We start from the raw sequence: 22,431 nt of genomic DNA, 5'->3' as shown, positions 1-22,431 counted from the left end.
ATGTATTAAATGGGCCGGGTAACCCATGATCCAGCCGGATCAAAACCCAACTATAAATAAAGAAGGACCGCCCAAGCGGCAGGGATCCTATCATTTTCACGCATTTTATTCGCTTTGTTTACTCTCGCTTACTCTCGATATTGGTTAGCCTTAGTCTGCGGTTCCATACCGGAACAATTCTCTTATATTTTTTATTACTATGTTGGAAAGAGGTGCAACTCTAATGTCAAAAAAAGTGCAGCCCAGTAGCTTTCACGCCTAATAAAAAAGACTCATATGTAACAAAACCCTAATATCTATTTCTAATTTCAATTGTTAGTGGATAACACAGAGGTTCAAAAGAATGTCTACTGAATCTGAAAGAGAAACGCAAACAACATAGAGATCACCCCTTTCTCTCAGCTCAACCTTCCCCTCCCTCCTCTCCTTCTCAAGTCTCACACTGCTTCAATTTTTTTTCTTGAGACATTCCTAAAATTCACGGCTGACTAAGCATGGACAAGTCACCTCTGTGCCTCCGCCACTGCTTGAAAGTGAATTATGTCATAGAAAATCTCTCTTCACTTTCATGTATGTAATTTATGGCTTATGCTTCATAAACTAATCTAAGTGTAACATTTAAAATTATGTGTCGTACGACGACTAGAGAACTATTAATATATTCGCATACAAATAATTCCATGTTAAAACTAACATAAAAATTAATTTTAATATCATGTCAGTATTTTTTTAGTTTTTAAAACCAACTTTAGATGTAAATATTAACGTTTTGATAATTTGATGATAAAAATATTTATGCGGAGATTAGAAAATATTAGTACAGATATAATTTATATTTATTTATGTTTAAAGAATTAAAAGTTCATACAAGGGGAACAAGCATGAAAAATTCAATAGAGAAATAAGTTTTGATATAATTTCTATAACACAATATCATGTTTTTATTTTTGGGCAACTCTCAATTTGATGATAAATTTTTTTGTGCGGAGATTAGAAAACATTAGTACATATATAATTTATATTTATTTATGTTTAAATAATTAAAAGTTCATACGAGGGGAACGAGCATAGAGAAATAAGTTTTGATATAATTTCTATGCAACATCTAGAAGCCAAAATAAGTCTTAATGATAGTTTATCTTTTTGACCACTTTATATTAGTTAATTCAGTATATGCTTACAAAGCACTGGAATTGAGTGTCTGAATTTATGCTCTTTAAATATCTACATCTTTATTATGATTTTCTTACATTCTTAGGATCTTAAATTTTTTTTTTTGTTACATCGGAAAAGCTTAACTTTTTTATAATTTAAAATATGGATTCATGTTTCAAATACAATAGACAAATTCCCCGTGCAACGCGCGGGTAAAAGACACTAGTATGTAAAAATTAGATATAAGTAATTGGGTCATTGGTTTGTTCAGATGGAAAAAATAAATCCCACGGCCGAATTGATTATAATTGGTTTGGTTCGGATTTTATATAAAAAGAGCCAATTAACCAAGTAAATATGAACCAATCGCATTATGTTGGTTTGGTTCATTGAGTTCATCTAGTCAATTTGAACCGATAAATAACCCTAGGTTTCATTCGCAACTCTTACAAACTCATAGGCCATCTTCTTACTACTTAGTGCACTTTCAATTTTTTTTAACCAAAAAAAACTCACCAATTACTCTACTCTTGGTTGAAAAACCATAAAGAAATTAAAAGCAAAAAGATCACAATGGTTTATACAATATCATTATCTAAACATAATAAATATTTTTTTGTGAAAATATTTTATTATTATTATCTAAACATAATAAATATGCCCAAGTTGCTAATTAATTCTGGTTTCCATTTCCATATTTTGTAAAGATTTTACAGAATTAGCCATCTACAGTGGTTCCTATTCGTACAGCTCTGAAGTTAGCAGACATGTCAACATTTAAATTCGGCCAGTTGTTCAATTGATCACTTACTCCCTTTGGGCTTGGATTTGCACCAGCTGAGACTAGCTTCTGAATTAGATAAGATATTACTTTGAGAGCAAATTTACTTGGAGGAGAAGTTGATTTTTAGTATAAATATAAGTGAGGTCTAGGCCTTTGTTAAACACCTCATCTCATCCCCTTCTATTTAATCCTTATTGCCATTTTAGTATGAGTTGCTAAACTCCTTAGTTAGTCTTAGGATTTTTAATATTCTTGTGTTTGCAAACCTGATGTTCAGTTCTTAGTAAAATTTCGTTTTTCAAAAAAAAAAATTGAATATTATCATTTCTCTAATATTTCTTGCACACATTTGTATCTTAAATATTTTTTTTAAATCCACCAAATTCTTTATGTTCTAATCATCTATAGAAATTGTTGAACCACTTTCACTCTACAAGATCGGAGGGTAGCTCACTTGGTCAGCTAAGGAAAATGAAGAGATTTGCAGGGTGAAGGGGCAGGGTTAAAACCCTGGCGAATGAACTAATTTACTAACAATTAACAATTAACATGCATTTGCCTATAAAAAATAACCTTCACTCAACATTTCTTTCTGCTAATTCTTGTCTTTCTTGAAAAAAAAAAATCAGTACATTACCTATTTCATTATGTTCCTTAAAAAAATTCTTTTTATTTTATCTAAAATACAATGGTTTATACAATATTAAATTACACGTTAAATTTTTATAGCATTTTCCTTTCCTAATTTTCTTTCAACTCTTTTTACGAAAAATATTCAAAAAGTTCTTAGACCAATAAGTTTATATTATTTTTCCTCAAATTATATATTTTTAAGTTGAGTTATTTTTTCCCATGATATTATTCTAGTTTTTTCTAATTTTTTGATGCCGATTTTTTTTTGATACGTGGAACTGTCTCTCTTATTCTATCTTGGACCCTCTTCATATGAGGTAAAAATTAGTTGGGCTAAGTCAACCTGCACCACTTTAAATATCTAGTAGCTCAATTGGTTAATTAAAGTAATTCTCTATTCAAAAAAAAATTATTAAAGTAATTCTATTGACAAAAAAAAAAGTTATTTCAGTTATTCAAATAACATAACATAAAGAAATAATAAAAAAACAGCAAAATAAAATAATATAACATCTGCCGATCTAAGTTGGCATAACATATTTATTGGAAGAGATTTACCTACTTTATGTGATCTCTGAATTATAAGAGAATTAATCTCATAACTGCTGGTTATGGGATATCTTTCTAATGCTAAAAAATAGGAGCATAAGAGTGCATAGAAAGAATAGACTTATGAACAAGAAAAATCCAGGCAGTGAACTATCTTGTTATCTCTAACAATGCCACCAAACCCCGCTCTGGATTTCCAAAACAACCCATTAATAAGGCTGGATCTTTCTCGTATTATATTCCCTTGTTCATTTGTTGCATCAATCATTTTTTTAGATGCATGGGTTGATAATATAAATTTGGTAAAACTTAAAGAAGAGTGATTTAAATAGTTGAAATGATAATATTATATAAATAGATTTTTTGAAAGTGATAACATGTTTCGAATCGTAGTTCAAGTGGTAAGATGATAAGAACATAATTTATTACAGAATAATTATGGAAGTACTGGTGTTCGAGAGCCAATTCTCTCCTACAAATTCTGGAATTTTGAGAGTCCAGTCTCTCCCTAAGACAACCACCAAATTTCTGAATGTCTAAACTAACAGCCACAACTCCTATTTATAACTAGAAATTTAATAACCACCCCTAGGCAGTTTTGATAGAACATAACTAACATAAACTGATGTAAATAACTAACCCAATAACTACCCCAACAAATAATAAAATAATAACTTTCTAAGTGCTGTTACTGTTCACGAGTATTGTTTATGAAGTTCCCTATCATAAGAGTTCAGAAACAGATGAGTTAAAGGGTGTAATTTATCTTTCTTAATGTAAACAAACAATAGATAATATACAATAAAAGAAATATCAACTCAACGTTGCGTTTGTAGTCCAACGGTTAGGATAATTGCCTTCCAAGCAATAGACCCGGGTTCGACTCCCGGCAAACGCAATTCTTTTATTTTTCAGTAATGTATTTTGTGGCGGCTGGAAACACCAAAACCTGCAAAAATAACCGCCACAATATGTACAGAATGAACTAATTTCAATATTTCATTAGTATTGAGGACTAAAAGCTATAATTTATTTTGGAAGGGTCAAATCCAATTTACTTTTATTTTACAGGGACTAAAAACATATTAACCCATAGGATTTTGTGTTTCGATAAAGCTTTTGTAAATCATGTCATGCTCCTTTATATTGTACATCGAAATTAAATTCAACAAGTTACTGTGTCCTTATTTCAATTCACTAATTATTACTGTGGAAGAACGCAATACTTTCCAAAAGTAAAGTATGTTAGACTTGAAATCTATATATATATTAAAGCAGTAACATTCCAAGCATGCCATTATCAAAAATCTCAGCTCCAGAATATTTTACAATATTTTATTCCCCTAACATTGAACCACAACGTGTCACGTGTCCCCTTTGGATTATTATATTCAGATTTATTCCTCCATCCTTCATACTCTCTCTTCTCCCACTATCTCCATCCTTTTTTCTCTCCCCCATTATCTCGGTCTTAACATATAATTATACAGATGAATTAATTCTATCTAATTTCTATGTGCAATTAACCATAATTTCTATTCCTTCTCTCTCTCTTTCCTCCCTTTCTCATATTATTGTTTCACGTTTCTCAAATTTCAAAGTGGTTCAATTGGAATTATAACTTTTGTGCAGGGCAAACCACTTAAATCAGTTTTATTTTCAATTTTTTTAGTCTTATATATTATATGCTTTTACCCTGCGTCTCTTGACTCTCTTCCATTATCACATTTATGGCCAATCAGATTTTTTCTTTACTCAATTTTAAAAACATTTAACTCCCACTCCATGTAACAAGCCAATCACGTTGCTTTTTTCATTTTTTTCTACTTCACTGATTGTCTTTAATTTCCTATTAATTGTGCGTGATTATTAAGACTAACATATTTCCAATCATCAATTTTGGTCAATCATAATTTAAAGTTATCTCTAATTCAAATGCACATTTAAACCATTTTAGATATCAAGACTGTCATTTCTTATACTTCTCATAATTACTTTGAGACATTTATTCAAAATTGCTAAAATATCAATTTTTGATTGGTGGAAGATTGTTAAAAGACTGACACGTGATGCAATTTATCCAACTACAATACGTATATAGACTCTCTTAATCAATTAATTGATTTAAACTATTGAGGTCTCCAACATATATTAATTGATTGATTCTATCACATATTATTTTGATTGGTTTATTTTGCCAACCCATGTTGATAAAATTCATGAGGCTTCACCTATAAATAACACATGAAGTTTGATTCAAAACATAAATCTTTCTTTCTCAACCAATCTGCGTTTAGTTTCTGCTCTTTCCTCTTATTGGAATTGAGATGATATATATTGATATTGATGGATAATAAGGTATGAACTCATTTCATTATATGAAATTGAATATAAATTTTTGTTTTCTTTTTATTTAGATTGATGCGTTTTGAACCAAGTGGAAGTATCAATCGATCTTTGATTTGTAAAAAAATTAGTTTATTGTTTTCCATAGGCTTGCTGCTACTAACGTTGATTGGTTTTTCTCCTTAAATTAGCTTGCTGTTTCTTTTGCTATAGACACATTACTTAATTGCTTAATTTTAAAATTAATTAGTTTGTTGTAGACGATTTACTTGGCTGATGTATATTTGTTGAACTTTCAAATTTTGTGATTGAAACTACAAAATTTCAGATGGATGGGAGCGGCGGCAGCAGCACCACCGCTACTAAGTTAATCACAGAGATCAAGCAAGAGAAGGATGCATGAAGAATTTCAGTCTCTTCAAACATTGGGATAGCTTTGAGTTTCAGTAGTTTTGATTTATGTTAAAAAAAAAAAACATTGTCTAATTTTGTAAGAGCAATTCCAAAGCTCCCTCTCAAACAATTCTGTTTTGTACTTTTGCCGCTTTTGAATCTTGATTTTGAATCAATGTGATCATGTTTTTTGCTTCATCATCTTTTAGTCAATCAACGAGTTATTTCCATTTCAAATTGAGTATCGTTTTTTTATATAAGATTATAATATTTTATTTTGATATTAATATCTCAAGAGTACTAAAATCTAATTTGACTAACATTATGGTGTGATTTTAACACATATCAATGAGGGAGAGGGTAGTGGCACATAACCAATAAGCAAATCACTGCTCCATTCATAGTCTCCTCCATATCTTGAATTGACATTTTTCACTCCACTAGAATACTCCTAGATTTCAGAGTTTACAAATGTATGCCAAAACTGCTTACTCTCCTTTTGGAACAGGAATAAAATTATTATTATTATTTGAATATTTTGAATTAGTATGTGATATATACATCACCCGGTTACTATTATAAGCAAAAGTTATATTTTTAATAAATGATGTATGTGACTATTTTAATGATCACCCACATACATCATTTATTGAATGAATCTAAAAACCTAACTTTTGCTTATAATAGTGACCGGAGGGTGTATACAATTTATAAAACGTGTTTATGTAATAGAGAACTATTTTTAATAAGAAAAAATAAGAATATATGGCAACCTATTTTAAACTTATTTATAAAAAATAGGTAAAACTTAATGGTATAGGTAAAGCATTACTTTAGTAAACTACTAGGAATTGGCCTATCGGTTTTTATATAAAAAATGTCAAAACTTATAATTAGTCTTTTTGGCGGGTTATTTGCTCTTGGGTTAGCCTTAGGTTGGATTTTCTTATGTGGTATATTCATTGTATATTCCTGATCGGGGTTCTGTTGGGCGTTTTTTTCTCTGGTTTTTTGGGGTTGGCGCTTCAATGTTAGGTGATAGCTTTTTTGTTTCACTAATCACCTTTTTGCCCTGTACTCTTTTGAGCTTTGTTCCCAAAGCTTTTTTTATATATCTTTATGCTTTGTAAAAAAATAAAAATAAATAAAGGGAAGATGAGATTTTTTTGAATATCCTTATAAAAAATAATTAACTTATATATTTACAACAGGGTAGATTTTGAAACAGTGTAATGGTAGATGAAAAATATAATTTCAATGGATTTATTATATAAGTTGACTGTTTTGATTACCGTTGTAATTTGATAGCATGATTAAGATAAATCTTCATTAGTTATAAATTATATCTTATGTTATTCCATAGAAAAAATAGTTAACTCCTTAATTATAACAAAGATTGTTTATGATCCAATTCCAGTTTGATTACGTTTTTAAACTTCAATTTTTCCATTATTCTCTCCTATTTTATGCTTCCGTTGGTCTCATAGGTCCCCTTAATTAATGTATTGCGTTTTTTCATCTAGATCAAAACTGAGTAAACACCTTTCAATTGACGATGGTCTTTATAAAAAACATATGTACACAAATTGACGGTACCATCCTCTTCAGTGTGTATATTTAAGATACTTATACTATTCAATTGAATGTAACATGTATTCTTCTTGAATATGTCAAACCATTTGTGTAATTGTGGACCGCACACGTTGGAAAGACAAACAATCCTCCAAGCAAACTTAATTATTTGTGCAGCCACCCATGTCACTTTGAAAGTGTATAATGAAAAATAATTACCCGGGAACTCCAACCATTTTTTTAGGGCTCATTGAAGTTATCAATTTGTAGTAGAAATTTTTAATTGAGCTGTCAAACTTATGAACTTGAAATTTTGAAAGATTAAATTGTGTATTTTCAAGGGATGTACCTGTTGTGACTATCAAGAACTTTTAATTATTATTATTGCTTCCAAGAATTTATAAAGAAATATCTTCTTCTGCTAATTCGAACGGTGGAGTTATAATTAAATATTTTTAGAAGTAAATATATATAAAACTATGATAAATATGTCTACTATTTTCCACTATATGTATCAGCTATTTTCGATAAATTTTTCTACATAAGTTTATGCTATTTCTAATCTTTTAAAATGATTTTAAGAGAATATATATAGAAGCAATATACTTTGATTGTGAAAATTGGGAACCCACGGGGAAGAACATTTTCATTATCCAAGTTCAAAATGAAAAAAATGAAGTTTACTAAACAAAGTTTACCATAAAAAAATGAAAACTATTATAAAGGAAATCTGAATCTAATTTTGAATTAAACTAATAGTGATCATTAGAAAGAAAGTTGTAGTGTTTATTGGTTCCTTATTTATTCTTGGATTATATGATAAAAGGTTTCCACGGATGAATATTTTACATTAATATACTTTTATGTTAAAATTCATTGAAAAATAAACTGATTTTTTAAATTACTTTAGGAGTAAATATAAACATATTGATTTTGAATATAGGGCTCCCATGTGGAATTAGAGAAAATAAACATATTTAGTTTATATTTCTTAATTATATAGTAAAAAGCTCCTACATAAGTAGTATTTTGTATGAAAATATTTTCAAGTTGAAACTAATACAACATGTTTTAATATAATTTTATTACTTTATCCAGACTTTTAAATAATCTTAAGAGTAGATTTATAAAAGCATTGAAAATAGGGATTCCACGGGAAAGAACATTAACAAAAATATATTTTCAAGTAAAAATAACAAAAAATAAAATCTAATTTAATTTTTCATTTTTTTCATAAGTTTAGAAGTAAATATATAAAAAAAATGAAGTTTTGATTTAAATATTAGTCATACTGGAGTTGGAATAAATTAACAAATATAGTCTATACTTTCAAGTTGGAACTAATAGACTATATATTTTTATTTAATTTTAGTATGTTTCTCATACTTTATAAATAATTTAAGAGTAGATTACAGAAACATTATAATTTGATTGTGAATATAGCCATATAAGGATCCCACGGGGAATTAGAGAACAATTAACATGATGAACGTTTTGTATGAAAATACTTTCAAGTTGAAACTAATAGAAAATGTTTTATTATAATTTTAATAATTTTTCCATACGTTTTAAATAATTTAAGAGTATATATACAAAAGCATTATAGTTTGATTGTGATTATAGGGCTTTCACGGGGAATTAGAGGAAAATAAACATATTTAGTCTATATTTATTAATTATATAGTAAAAAGCTCTTACATGAGGAAGATTTGACATGAAAATACCAATGTTATGAAAACCGGAACGGACCGGCCGGTTCGATCGGTTGGACCGGGAACCGGCCATCTCACCGGTCCGGAGCCCTTCTAAAATCGGGAATTATTAAACCGGACAAGAACCGTAAGAACCGGTCAGAACTGGTAAAACCGCCGGTTCTGTGGCTTAACCGGTTGGTAAAAAACTGATTTTCCAAACAGACCTGCACTAATATCAAGCTGGCAGCCCTTGATTTCTGTATTGTTGCTATTAATATTAGTTATTTCCATAATAAAACTGTTGGCATTTATTATTTTTTTAAAATATAACATTTATAACTCATTTTCAAAAGAGAAACATTCATTACTCACCCCTTTGATTGAGAAAACCAAAAAGAATTGAGAGATAAAAATTGTACAGCTACTAAACATTTATTACTCACCCCTTTACTTATAGAAAATTGTACAGCTACTAAACACTTAACAAACCTACTGTTCATTTCAAAAAAATAAGCCTACTGTTAGATTTTCAAAAAATAAATGCAATGATTGAAAAAAAAAAGAGCAATGAAATATTTTGTAACGTTACTATGTAGTTTTAAAAAAATAACTAGGTGGCTAGCTCTCTAATCTCTATCATTTCATTTACGAAAGTTTTTTTTTTAAGTATAGTTTTAGAATTTAAATTCTCATATTTAATATAAAATGTTTATAATTAGTGTTATATATAGTATAAATTATATTTGTAATAGTATAAATAATTAATATTTATATTTAAATACCATTTAAATACTACAGGTTGGACCCCGGTTCGACCTCGGTTGAACCTTTAAACCTTAAATCAGTATCTTCACCGGTTCAGTGACCGGTCCGGTTTTCATAACATTAGAAAATACATTCAAGTTGAAACCAATAGAAAATGTTTCAATATAATTTTAGTAATATTCCCAGACTTTTAATTAATTTTAAGAGTAGATATACAGAACCATTTTAATTTGATTGTGAAAATAAGGATTCCACAGAGAATAACATTTATATTAAAATATTTTCAATCTGAAGTAACAAACAATAAACTTTAATATAATTTTCTATTTTTTTTCATAAGTCTAAAGTTAAATATATATACAAATTTGAGTTTTTGATGGGAATTGGAATAATCGAACATATATAACTTTTATTTATTATTGTTTAAGTTACATATTAAAAAGCTCATACAGGTAGGAACATTTTACATGAAAATACTTTCAAGTTGGAATTAAAAGAAAATATGTATTAATTTAATTTTAATACTCTTCCCAAACTGTGTAAATAATTTAAGGGTATATATACAGAAGCATTGTAATTTGATTGTAAATATAGGGCTCACACGAAGGATTAGAGAAGAATTAACATATTTGGTCTATATTTATTAATTATATAGTACAAAGCTCCTACATGATGATTAACATTTTGCATGAAAATACTTTAAATTGAAACTAATAGAAAATGTTTTAATAAAATTTTAATAATTTTTCCATACTTTTAAATAATTTTAAGAGTAGATATACAAAACCATTTTTATTTGATTGTGAAAATATAGATTCCACGGGGAAGAACATTTATATTAAAATATGTATTTATATAAATATGAAATTTTGACGACAATTGGAATAAATGAACATATATAGCTTATATTTTTTATGCTTAAGTTTTTGATGAGAATGTAAAATCAATTATTGAGTCGCTAAATTTAAGTTTTATAAGCATCCAATCAGCATAAGAATCTCACGACATAGATTAATTCAGCTTCCAAATGAACAAGTTGTTGGAATAACAAGTCCTTTATACATTAGCGTGCGAGAGAGAGAGAGAGAGAGAGAGAGAGAGAGAGAGAGAGAGAGAGAGAGAGAGAGGAGAGAGAGAGAGAGAGAGAGAGAGAGAGAGAGAGAGAGAGAGATGATGATGATGATGATGAACATTTAAAGCTAATGCGATGATAAACATTTACCATGAAAATACCTTTAAAACTATTTGTCACAAGGGGATTGAAAGTATATAGTCTATATTTGTTGATGTTTAGGTTACATAGTAAAAATCTGATACAAAGGGGAACATTTAGCATGAAAATACCTTAAAGTTGAAACTAATAGAAAATGTTTTAATATAATTTTTAAATTTTTTTCTAGAATTTTTAAATATTTTTAGGAATAGATATACAGAAGCATTACAATTTGATTGTGAATATAGAATCTGATGGGGAAGAACGTTTACCTTAAAATATTTTCAATTAAAAATAAGAAAAAAGAAAATTTTATTATAATTTTATGGGTTGAGTAGGAGAGGTCCAGATACCAATTCCTGAATGATGCAATTTATCAGTTCAATGTACCAAAAAATATCACATCTTTTATATGTTATACATTGTGTAGAATTATTTAGTTATGAGAAAAACAAAATAAAAAAATAAAAATCATGCAATTTATTACATATTCAATTTTTATAGCATAATCATATTAATTAAACATAGAATTATATTTGTATTTATTTATCATTCATATAAAAAAATAATCCAGATATTAAAAATAATTTTTAATATGTTCAGAAATATGCCCATATGCTTTGGCACGGGTATACATACTAGGAATAATTTTGTTTGAGGTTTCTTTTTGAAACTGAATATAATAAGTAGAATAAATTATATTTAATTTATTAATCTTAAGATCAAACAAAATTGTATTCGCGTTTAATTCCATATGTTTAATTTCAACGAAGGAATTTATGGCGTATACCCCCTAAAAAAAAACCCAAATCCTTTTATTCTTCTAGATGCCTTAATGAGCATTCATATGTTAGTGTGAGCAATCAAATTTTCTATATCCCCCTAAAACACCTCATTAATCCCATTCGTCCATCTCCCACAAATCATACTTAGGCTCCATTTACATTCTTTAAATTTCCAACAATAGTACCCCTTTTTAGAATCCATCATAACCTTAAATAATGATGATATTTCTTTTATTTTGCTTCATTAGTTTCTATTTCCTAGACCAATTTTCATTATATGAAGATCATTTCCATATTTCATTATGATGCATAAAAAAATGATTCTTTCCATAAATTTCACCATATATTAGTTCCATCAAATACAACAAATTACTTTAGTATATATTTGGGAGTTTTGAGTTTTTACATTAATTATTCCCCTTTTAAAAAACATCCAGATTCTGACAAAGGTAAATAATAATAAAAAGTTTTACTATGAAACTAATTAAATACTCTATTTACTCTAATATCGTTAGGGAGGCACTTTGTGCCATCCATCTCAATAATCTTAAAACAAATGGTCATATATTTTTTGTTTGAAACCAATATATTCAATTAAAAATCTCTCATGTATGTCCCTTTTCATTTTTTCATTTTATCCAAGGAAAATTTAATAATAATTCATCTAATATTATATATTTTTTTATATTTTGTATCTTTGTATTATAAGGGGTTTGGGCAATAGTATAATCAGATATTTTAATAGATCTGATTAAGAGAAATAAGAGAAGAGTTTAATTTTGATGCACCGACGGTGTAAAGTTTTTTTACACCGTCAACCAATCAGATTTCAAGGATGTGACATGTCAATTAAAGAAATTAAATGAAAAGAGAGATTTTCTCACATCCTTGAAATCTGATTGGTTGACGGTGTAAAAAAATTTACACCGTCGGTGCATCAAACTTTTTCTCATAAGAGAATAGTTAGTTTTTGTAAGTTTTGTTATATTTTAGCTGATAAGGAAAGATTTGTTATTTTTTTTTACTGAGCATTATAAATTAGATAAACAACTTCAAATAAACTTTTTAAATAGCTTTTATATTTAAATTAATTATACATTTATTTAGTTTGTTTTTGTTAGATATCCCTAAAGAATAAAAAATCTACTTTATTACTTCAAAACAAAGTATTTGTTTTTCCAAAAAAAGATTTAGTTCCCTATTGAAATACCAAACACCACATTAACGTATGTTCTTTGAAATTGGCATCTTAGAAGGATTCATTTCCTTTGCTGTATTAAAGAAACCTCCTATGTACAATTGAATTTTATTATTTATTTGTGATTTTGAGAACGTTTGTTGGCTTTTTTTTAATCCATTTAATATTTGTTGCAGATCTTCAAATCAATGATGAGGATTTGATGAATTTATGTTTGATTGAGATAGAGAAGATGTTGCAAACCAATGGAAGGACACTTAAAGAATGGCCTAGCTTACCTTATCCATCTTTTTGTGAGACCTTTCGTTTTGAAAATCAATTTGTTGCAGATGAGCTTAATTACAATAAGGATGAAATGAACACACTGCATCAACAATTGGTCTGTTGCCTAACTTCTGAACAGAAAGGAGCTTATACGCAGGTACTAAATTATGATTAAATCATAATAGAAGGAAAAATGAAAAAAATCGTTTATGATGTGTTTCGTATGGCCTTATTAATAAAGCATGTCAATTTATAGGTATTGAATGTTGTGTCGTCCAATAACGGAGGATTTTTTTTCTTATATGGATTTGACGGATCTGGTAAAACTCTTGTATGGATCGGAATACCCTCTCAGCTGCGCTGCATTCTGAAGGAAAAATTGTTCTAAATGTTGCGTTAAGTAGCATTGCTTCATTACTATTACCTAGAGGTAGAACTGCTCACTCTAGATTTTCCATTCCTATCACAATCCATGAATTATCAACATGTAATGTCCGTCAAGGTTCTCCTAAAGCTGAGATGCTTCAAAAAGCAAGTCTTATCATTTGGGATGAAGCCCCTATGCTTAACAAGCACTGTTTTGAAGCTCTAGACAGAACTTTGAAAGACATTATGAAGACCCAAACAACTTTTGGCCACGATAAACCCTTTGGAGGAAAGGTAGTTGTTTTGGGTGAGGACTTCAGACAGATTCTTCCAGTAGTTTTAAAAGGAAGTAGACCAGACATCATTTCTTCTTCTGTGAATTCATCATACCTATAGAAGCATTCTAAAGTAATGAAGTTAACTACCAACATGAGATTACAACAAGCTAGGTCCTCTTCTTCATTCTTGGAAATCAAAGAATTTGCATATTGACTTCTTCAAGTGGGCGATGGCACGATTATCCCAATCGATGATGATGATTCTATTATAGAAATTCCCTCTGATTTGTTGGTAAGGGAGTCTGATAATCCTTTACTTGAGTTAGTCAATTTTGCATATCCCAATGTTATTGATAATTTGGAAAACCATGCATATTTTGAACAAAGAGCACTCCTTGCTCCTACACTTGAAAGTGTTGAAGAGGTTAATAACTTCATGATGTCAATGATCCCTGGAGAGGAAACATAATATTTGAGTTACGACACTCCATGTAGGTCAGATGAAGACTATGAAATAGATGCAGAATGACTCACTTCAGAATTCCTAAATGATGTTAAGTGCTCTGGTATTTCCAACCACAAAATTGTTCTGAAAGTTGGAGTTCCTATCATGCTGATTCGGAACATTGATCAGTCTGCTGGATTGTGTAATGGAACTAGATTGATAGTGACTGCTTTGACATCTTATATCATTGTTGCAACAACTCTTTCCGGTTCAAAAACAGGTAAACCGGTTTATATTCCTAGACTTAGCTTAACTCCTTCTGACACTGGCCTTCCTTTCAAATTCTCAAGGAGGCAGTTCCCTATAACTGTTTGTTTTGCTATGACTATAAATAAGATCCAAGGCCAATCGCTATCCCATGTTGGATTATACCTTCCTAGGTCGGTGTTCACGCACGGTCAGCTATATGTAGCTTTATCGAGAGTAAAATCTAGAAAAAGGTTGAAGATACTTATAGTCGATGACAAATGAGTAGTATCTAATTGCACTCAGAATGTCGTGTATGGAGAAGTATTCTAGAACATATGAATGGTTAGATTATCTATCTTTGATTTTATACTTCTTTGTATCATGCACATTGTAAGTAGCCGTGATGTATATTTTTATGTCTTATTTAAAACATTTTCCAAATTTTTGCAGATTCAATAAACTACTAATGAGCATGGGTAAACAAGCAGCAAGTGGAATGCATAAGGATCCTATTTTTCTTTTTATTTCTTATATATATTGATGTAATCTTCCGCCTTTGTTGGATTCAATTGTGATTTCATTGTTGTGCAAACGTATTAAATTTAGTTTCAATTGTTATCTATGGTTTTATGGCAGTTAATCGGTTCAATTTCATGTAAAAAAATTAACGTAAAAAATTTAAAAAAATCTTTCGCCGTGCAGCGCACGGGTAAAAACACTAGTCTCTTTTCAATTCACTAATTATCTGAAATCTCTTCTAGCAAAATAAGTAATTTTGCAGTATCCGTACACCATAGCTAGATATTAGTATGTGGTCCAAAACTCGTTATTGTGTGGATTGCTAATTTTAAACACTTAATATCTGCGTTGTGATCGGTTTGTTTAATTTCCATCAAAATCTAATGGAGCTTGTGATATTAGGATCATTTTCTTTAAGTTCAAGACTAAAGTTCATATACCTTTAACTGAATACCAAAACTACAGCGAAGCAGTTTTACATGTCGTTGTCTTTTTTGGCCCTGTTATTGGTTTCAGTATGAAAATCAAAACTTGAACCCCTTCACTATAACTCCTCTGCAGTCACTGAGTGCATGTATACTCTATTGAGTATTGACAATGACAAATTAAAATCCATTACTCGGGATTGTGAATTCATAGTATTCGTTCCAGACTTCATCCCTGGAAATGCAGTGGGGGATTTTAGACCAACAATAACAATAACAGTAATACAGATCACAGTAAAGTTGGAAAAAGACAAACCTTTGTTAATGTTTCCTACGCAGTTCATTGTTACAACCAGTTTATATTGCAAAACCTAGGAGAATATCTTTAGAGAATCACAGCTAATCGCCATGCAAGCACCTACTACAATTGCATTGAAAGCCAAAACCTCGAAATAATAGTTCTCGCCTAGCATCACGGTCCAGGCTGGCATCGATATAGCAGATTCTGAGTTCTTCACCTGCAGTTTACCAAAGAGAAAACTTAAGTTGATCAATGATAGTTTCACGGAAGCATTTCAAATCAGCAAGGAAAACCAGTTTCCCAAGATCCATAACAAATCAGCCATATCACCCTAGATAGAGTTGGCTATATGAATCATCAACACAATATGTTGTCAGAAAAATCTCAGAACTGTCACATGTAAATACATCAAAATAAGTAGAATATTTTCAGAAACCATCAAATAGTCTTCCAGTATGTTGTCAGAAAAAGTCAGAAGCTAGAACTGTCACATAGAAATACATCAAAATGAGTTGAATTTCTTCAAAAATCATTGAATGCACTACTTTCTGGATGAGACAACCAACAGAATTAGAAGGGGAAAACATTTTTAACAAAGAAAAAACTATTTATAACAAACCTTCATCAATGTCACGGAGGGCCTTCAATTTTGCATCTGCATTGTCTATCCATATAATATGTGCATTAGGATCTGCAACACCAAGAAGTTTGATTGCTCATTTTTCAAGGTAAAAGCTACAAGGTTTAGGGAGGTCAACTCTCTATCCCTCACTTTGTGCGCATTTGTACGCGACTTATAACCATTTAGTTACAAAATCGCTTAAACATGAAACCAAAATGCTTGTTAAAATTAACTTTTATCGTTTTCAGCAGTCTGTGATTTATGAATAATTTAAAAGATCTGCTTAAGTTGGAAAGCTTGGTCAAGCAAACAAAAGAATGGAAAAAGAGAAAAAGAAATCTAGGCCATTTTGATGACAGAAACTGAGAAAAGAGATAATTATACTGACCACAATCATGATTATAGAAGGAAGGAAGCATATAGACAGCATTTCCAACAGCAGCTTCAGCTTCTACAGATGCAACTGCTGATGCAAGGAGATCTTCATATAGTCCACCAGCCAATTCAATGCGAAATGCATTGATTCGAATTCGGGCCAAAACATTAATGTACCATTGCTTGGTCAAAACTTGGAATGTCAAGATAAGTAGTCCATCAATTTATATCTGTGTACTCATCATGTATGTGTGTGCTGTGTATCTACTACAAACAAAATGTTCCTGACATAAGGAGGATACAAGCAATATGTTCATCCGCAATAAGTGCCTTCGTGAAGGCACTCCTTAGCAAGGAAAACTCCTCCTCCATCTGAAAAATGAACATATGCATAAATAGATTACAGCAGTAAAATACTGATTCCAAAGCTAAACAATCACAAATCACTACAAATTTTAATTTAAACATCAATAACTGTTTACTCCTGTTCTAATGAACAATTTATAAGAAATGCAACCATTTACACCAGAAAGCTTGTCTTTCCAACATTAGTGGATGATAGGAATAAGTGAAAAAAGGAAGATGAAAATGCTACCTATTTATTTGGACATAATAAGTTTAGACACACTTTCTACCTCTGGGGTGTCTGCCTTCCCATTTTCACTTTTACCAAGAAAATAGCAAAGAGTTCCATTCATTCAAAAGTTCACAAGAAAACTAATTGACTTTCATTCATGATTTAGTTTTTATTGGGTTTAGAAGAAATCTGCCAGCTAATATAATTAGTACCTTTTATCGACATTATAATCATAAACTTCAAAATGTCTCACCTCTAAAATCATCTCAGGTGTCAAATTGGCAGGCTGAAGTATGTCAAGACTGTCACTTTTGGAAACTCCTGATACGACCATACAAGCCAACCTCTTTACCATAAATGGATATTTCAAACCACGGGTCCTTCATAAAGAGGTCAAATAAGTGTCACTGATTTAACTTACGAACAATAAAATACTAAATAATCAGCTATGGTGTCAAGTGTTAACATAAAGTCCAACAATGTATCGTAATGGCAATCCATAATGTTTAGATTGATTAGAAGTTGTGTTATGACAAGTGACAACTGCTAAATTAGATAACTTTGAGTATAGTACATAAAGGTCCTGTTTGGAAGAGCTTATTTGAGCTTATCTTACAGTATAAGCTCAAATGCAAGTGTTCGGGACAACTTATGTAAAAAGCTCATGACCTACATATAAGCTGTTTGAGGTTATTTTCATAAATTGTTCAGAATAGCTTATAAATAAGAGCTTGTGTCTATCCATAACCTATTTTGAGCTTCTTTAAAAAAGTTTCTCAAATTAGCTTATGAATAAGTGCTTATGAGATAAGCACTTATTGCCATCAGCGCTTAATTAAGCCGTTTACTCAAATGCACCCAAAGTTTCAAACCATCAATACATGTTACAAACATTCAAAACGACTAATCAGGGATGATCATATAGCTCCTTTGTCCTTTTTGCTCCTTTCCATTGTACCATACTTACTCCATAAACAAACAAGTGAACTTAGCCAGAATTTGTATTAAAGATTCAAGTGCTTTCTTTTATTTTGAATTCAAGAATTATGGTTCATAGAAACCATTAGGCTACATACAAAACCAAAGAGCAAAATTAGTCCCAATGACGCCGAGGAAATAAAATGATGTATAAATCTTTATTCACACAGGTTTAGAAGATTGTTGAAACCCATCATAATTGAAGATGCCAATTAATCTTTTGATGCTAGAAACAAACTTTCATACCGGCAATAGTTATCAAAGTCCATCCAATTCGCTTTCATCTCAACATCGTAATAGTCCTAAATAATATCAAAACCTCAAAATAAGTACATAACTAAGCAAAAAATACATGTTTGTTCACTGCATTTTATACAAACTCCATATACTATGCATTTATATTGACTGAATGAAACTACAAAATTGGCATAAAAGCTGCTCAAATTTGTAATAAGGTATGGAAAGGGAAAACCTTAGAGCGTTGGTGGCAATGGTGGCTGCAAAACGGGGTGCATTGGGGTATTGATGAGGACAGAGAGGCGAGGCAGGAATAGCAGACGGAGTGGACGGCGGAGGGAGAAGGGTGGCAGACGGCGGGTTGGGCGGTGTGGATGAGATCACCGGAAGGGATCGGGCGAGTTGCGAAGACGGCGCGGCCGACTGAGTCAGTGAGAGCGACTCGGATGGGAGGAGGGTGTTGTGGCGGTGCGGTGGTGGAGGTAGAGAAGGAGAAGTGGTGAAATGGTTTAGTGAAGTGTGAAATGGCCAAGCGGAGTGGGAGTGAGCGTGTCACTGCCATCTTCTTATTTTTCTTCTTCTCAAGCGTGAAATGGCCAGTTCCCACATATGAGTGTACTTCAATAAAGAGGTGTTCGGCTTCATTGTTTCCCGTTTTTATTTTCACTTCAAAATTCAAACATTTTCAGAAAATATAGATAAAAAAATAAAGACACGCTTAATATGTAGTATAGTATTACGTCTATATAAGGCTATGTTTGGTATGTCATTTTAGCTAGCTTATAGCTTATTTGACTAGCTTAAAAGCTCTTCAAAAGTGTTTGGTGAATGAGCTTATTTCAGTAGCTTAAAGCTTTAAGCTATAAGCTATCTCAGGTAGCTTATAGCTTAAAGCTTATAGCTTATTAAATTTATTCTCATTTTTATCCTTATTATTTTATTAAAATTTCACCATTACCCTTATATATTTATATATTTATAAAAACACTAAACCTATTTACTCATCACACTTACGTATGCAATTCCCGCCACCATTTCCGTCACACCGCTGCGCACCACAAGTATTAAAAATATTACATTAATAAAAACAAGTAAAAATTAATATTATATTTTTAAGATAATAAATAACTTGAGTTAATAAAAATATTCATTGTTTCCCGTTTTTATTTTCACTTCAAACTTCAAACAACATTTTCAGAAAATATAGATAAAAATATAAGAATCCCTTAGTATGTTGTATAATATTACGCCTCATAGTATAAGACCCGATAAAAATATAAGGGTCGTGGTGCTTGGGGAGGGTGGTATTTTTTGCGGTAGTGGATAGTGGTGGTGAGGACAGTGGCAATGGTTGCGGTAAAGTGGTGGTAGAAGTAGTGGCGACGATAATGGTGGGAGGGATTGTGAGGTGATGATAGAGTTGATTGTGGTGGTGGCCTGTTCTGTTTCAACTGTTACTGCTAAGCAGTTTCGTGAAGAATGTAGCTATGCATCTTATAAACATGTTATGAGTATCATGTTGCTAACTTATTTGTTGTAATGTAGGACAAAGTGAGCTAGAAGGAACAAGATGTCGGGAAGATGCCAATGCATTTTGATTGTCATTGTGGGAAGCGCTTCCGCGACATGTTTTATGACGTGCGCAGTAGAGGTCGAAGCCGAACTGAATTGTAGATGGGGGTATGGGAGAGCCTCGCAAATCACTGGCAATCAGCTGCATATAAAGCAATGTCATCAAAGGTCAAGAAGAGCAGGGCCTCGACGAAAGGTGAGTGTCTACACACTTGTGACTCTATTTCCATTTTCCACAGTATAACATGCATAAAGAATGGTAAATAGTTTTTGACATTACTGAATCTAATTTCTTTCAAATTACACATTCACATATGTATTTTTTAATAAATATGCAATATTTAAATTAGACGAAAAATAATATATGGGTAGACAAGAGATCTAAGGATACATATGTAAGTATAATAAAATATTGGTTTAATTTCTAATTGATTTGTAAATATAATTTTAACAGTAAAAACCCTTTTGCAGACGTAGTTGATGAATAAGTTAGTTAATCATCAACTGATATTGATTGATTGATTCCTCCACTGATGTAAAGCTCTAGGTAAATGTGAAGAATAGGTGATGAGTTTACGGTGCGGGTTTAAAATCGGTGTCGAATCCCTAACACAAAAGCCAATAGCTAATGCTCTTTAAGGAACACCTGAAGATAATGCTACTATATGCCAAATACTACTTCCTCCGGTCCTATTTATAAGCATGAAAGAGAAGAAAAATCTTGGTTCTTTTTATAAGAACCAAATGAAAGTTTGAGCTATATTAATTAATTTTTTCCAATGATGCCCTTATTAATTCTAACTTGTAAAATGTGTCTCATTAATTATTCTCTTTCTTTTCCACTTTCCAACAATAATAACAAAGGGTAATTTTGGAAGTTCATTTTAATTTAAGACAAATTTAATGCATTTTATCTAGTTTAACTACATTTCTTAAACTATGTGATTTTTTTTGTTGTTGCTTATAAATAGGACCGGAGGGAGTAGTAGATAATGAAAATCTAAAGAAGCAAATAGTGTAAAAAGCTAGGGAAACAACAACCTTGAAAGAGGGAACAACGCAATTAATGCCTTGAGCTGACTTTTCATCAACACCCGACGACACTCCCTCTGTTCCTCCTTCTAGTGATAATGATAATGAACATAATTATGTTGAAAGTGAGGAGAAAGAGTAAAAATAATTATTTTTATTAAAAAAATAAGTTACCAATTATCCAATTATTTAGACCGTCGATAACCAACAACTACATCTGTCGGTAATATTTACCCGTTTGGTATGTTGTATAGTATAAGGTCAGATAGTATAAGCCTGATTGTATTAGGTCTGATAAAATTTTAATACTATATAGCGTTTGGTTATACACTATATAATTTGGTGGTGACAATGGTAGTTGGTGGTGGTAGTAGTGGTATTGGAAGGTGATGATGGCGGCAGTGATGGTGACAACGGTGGTGGTGGAGAGTGGTGTTGACGATAGCGGTGGTGGTAATGACGATAACGATGATAATATCAATGATGGTGGTAGTGGTGGAGCGTGGTGGTGGTGGCGGCAACGACTGTGACGGTAGTGGTGGCAGCGGTGATGGTGAAAGGTGGTGCTGATGACGTTGGTGTGGTACTAGTGACGATAACGATGAAAATATCACCGATGGTGGCCGTGGTGGAGCATGGTGGTGGTTCGCAGCGACGGTGGTGGTGGTGATGGCGACGACGGTTGTGGTGGCAGTAGTGGCGGTAGTGGTGGTGGTGGTAGTGGTGGCGGTGGTGGTGGTGGTGGTGGTGGTGGTAGTTGATTAAATATATTCAAGTAGTTTATACATCACACTCTTATTATGCCTTATCAATTATGTAGACAATTTTAATGTATAAGAGATGATTGATGTATAAGTTTATACAATACAATGTGAATACCAAACAATGAATAAGTTTAGGCTTAATACATCAGAAGGCCCCTGTAATTGTAAAGGGAATCAAATCCAGGGCCTAGAAAATTTTTGCATCAAATTGGGTCCCTAGAATTTTTTTTTAATTCAATTAAGGCCAAAGTGTGTCTGATGCTGAAGTGGCTTCAATTTTAGCATACTCAGCAATTCCACGTGGCATTTTGATTTTTTTTAAATTGAAAAATTCTAATAC

General features: G+C 31.2%; 1 protein-coding gene, 1 long non-coding RNA gene and 1 other non-coding gene across 4 annotated transcripts; 2 read left to right on the top strand and 1 right to left on the bottom strand.

The window, feature by feature from the left end:
- The first annotated feature begins 3,947 nt into the window (after positions 1 to 3,947).
- On the top strand, positions 3,948 to 4,019 carry TRNAG-UCC (transfer RNA glycine (anticodon UCC)). Its single transcript has one exon. It is a non-coding gene; the product is annotated as a tRNA-Gly (tRNA).
- A 1,382-nt stretch (positions 4,020 to 5,401) lies between these two features.
- LOC130716679 (uncharacterized) lies at positions 5,402 to 6,058 on the top strand. The gene is made up of 2 exons (XR_009012119.1): positions 5,402 to 5,479; positions 5,796 to 6,058. It is a non-coding gene; the product is annotated as an uncharacterized LOC130716679 (long non-coding RNA).
- Positions 6,059 to 15,726: 9,668 nt separating this feature from the next.
- LOC130721402 (histone-lysine N-methyltransferase ATXR4) lies at positions 15,727 to 19,336 on the bottom strand. Of its 2 annotated transcripts, XR_009013436.1 has the most exons (8): positions 18,959 to 19,336; positions 18,733 to 18,788; positions 17,762 to 17,888; positions 17,234 to 17,303; positions 16,945 to 17,124; positions 16,554 to 16,625; positions 15,950 to 16,151; positions 15,727 to 15,868 (listed from the first exon to the last, which is right to left on the bottom strand). XR_009013436.1 is itself a non-coding variant. In XM_057572202.1 (7 exons), the coding sequence occupies exons 1-7, from the start codon at positions 19,283 to 19,285 to the stop codon at positions 16,033 to 16,035; spliced, it is 951 nt and encodes a 316-aa protein (XP_057428185.1). In that variant the 5' UTR covers positions 19,286 to 19,336; the 3' UTR covers positions 15,929 to 16,032. The 2 variants fall into 2 exon arrangements, 1 of the variants encoding a protein (XP_057428185.1); XM_057572202.1 differs by lacking the exon at positions 15,727 to 15,868 and having other exon boundaries at positions 15,929 to 16,151.
- Between the last annotated feature and the right edge of the window lie 3,095 nt (positions 19,337 to 22,431).

This window comes from Lotus japonicus, chromosome 5, assembly GCF_012489685.1.
Source record: "Lotus japonicus ecotype B-129 chromosome 5, LjGifu_v1.2".
NCBI classification, from domain to species: domain Eukaryota; kingdom Viridiplantae; phylum Streptophyta; class Magnoliopsida; order Fabales; family Fabaceae; genus Lotus; species Lotus japonicus.
The sequence above is the reverse complement of the archived record's forward strand: the minus strand, read 5'-3'. Positions and strand labels throughout refer to the sequence as shown.

Excerpts from the sequence above, each read along its gene's own strand:
- LOC130721402 (XM_057572202.1), bottom strand. The coding sequence starts at position 19,285 with ATGGCAGTGACACGCTCACTCCCACTCCGCTTGGCCATTTCACACTTC. Across the intron at positions 18,789-18,958 it reads ATTGCCACCAACGCTCTAAG|GACTATTACGATGTTGAGAT; the intron begins GTTTTCCCTTTC and ends GATATTATTTAG. Across the intron at positions 16,152-16,553 it reads CCTCCGTGACATTGATGAAG|GTGAAGAACTCAGAATCTGC; the intron begins GTTTGTTATAAA and ends GGTAAACTGCAG.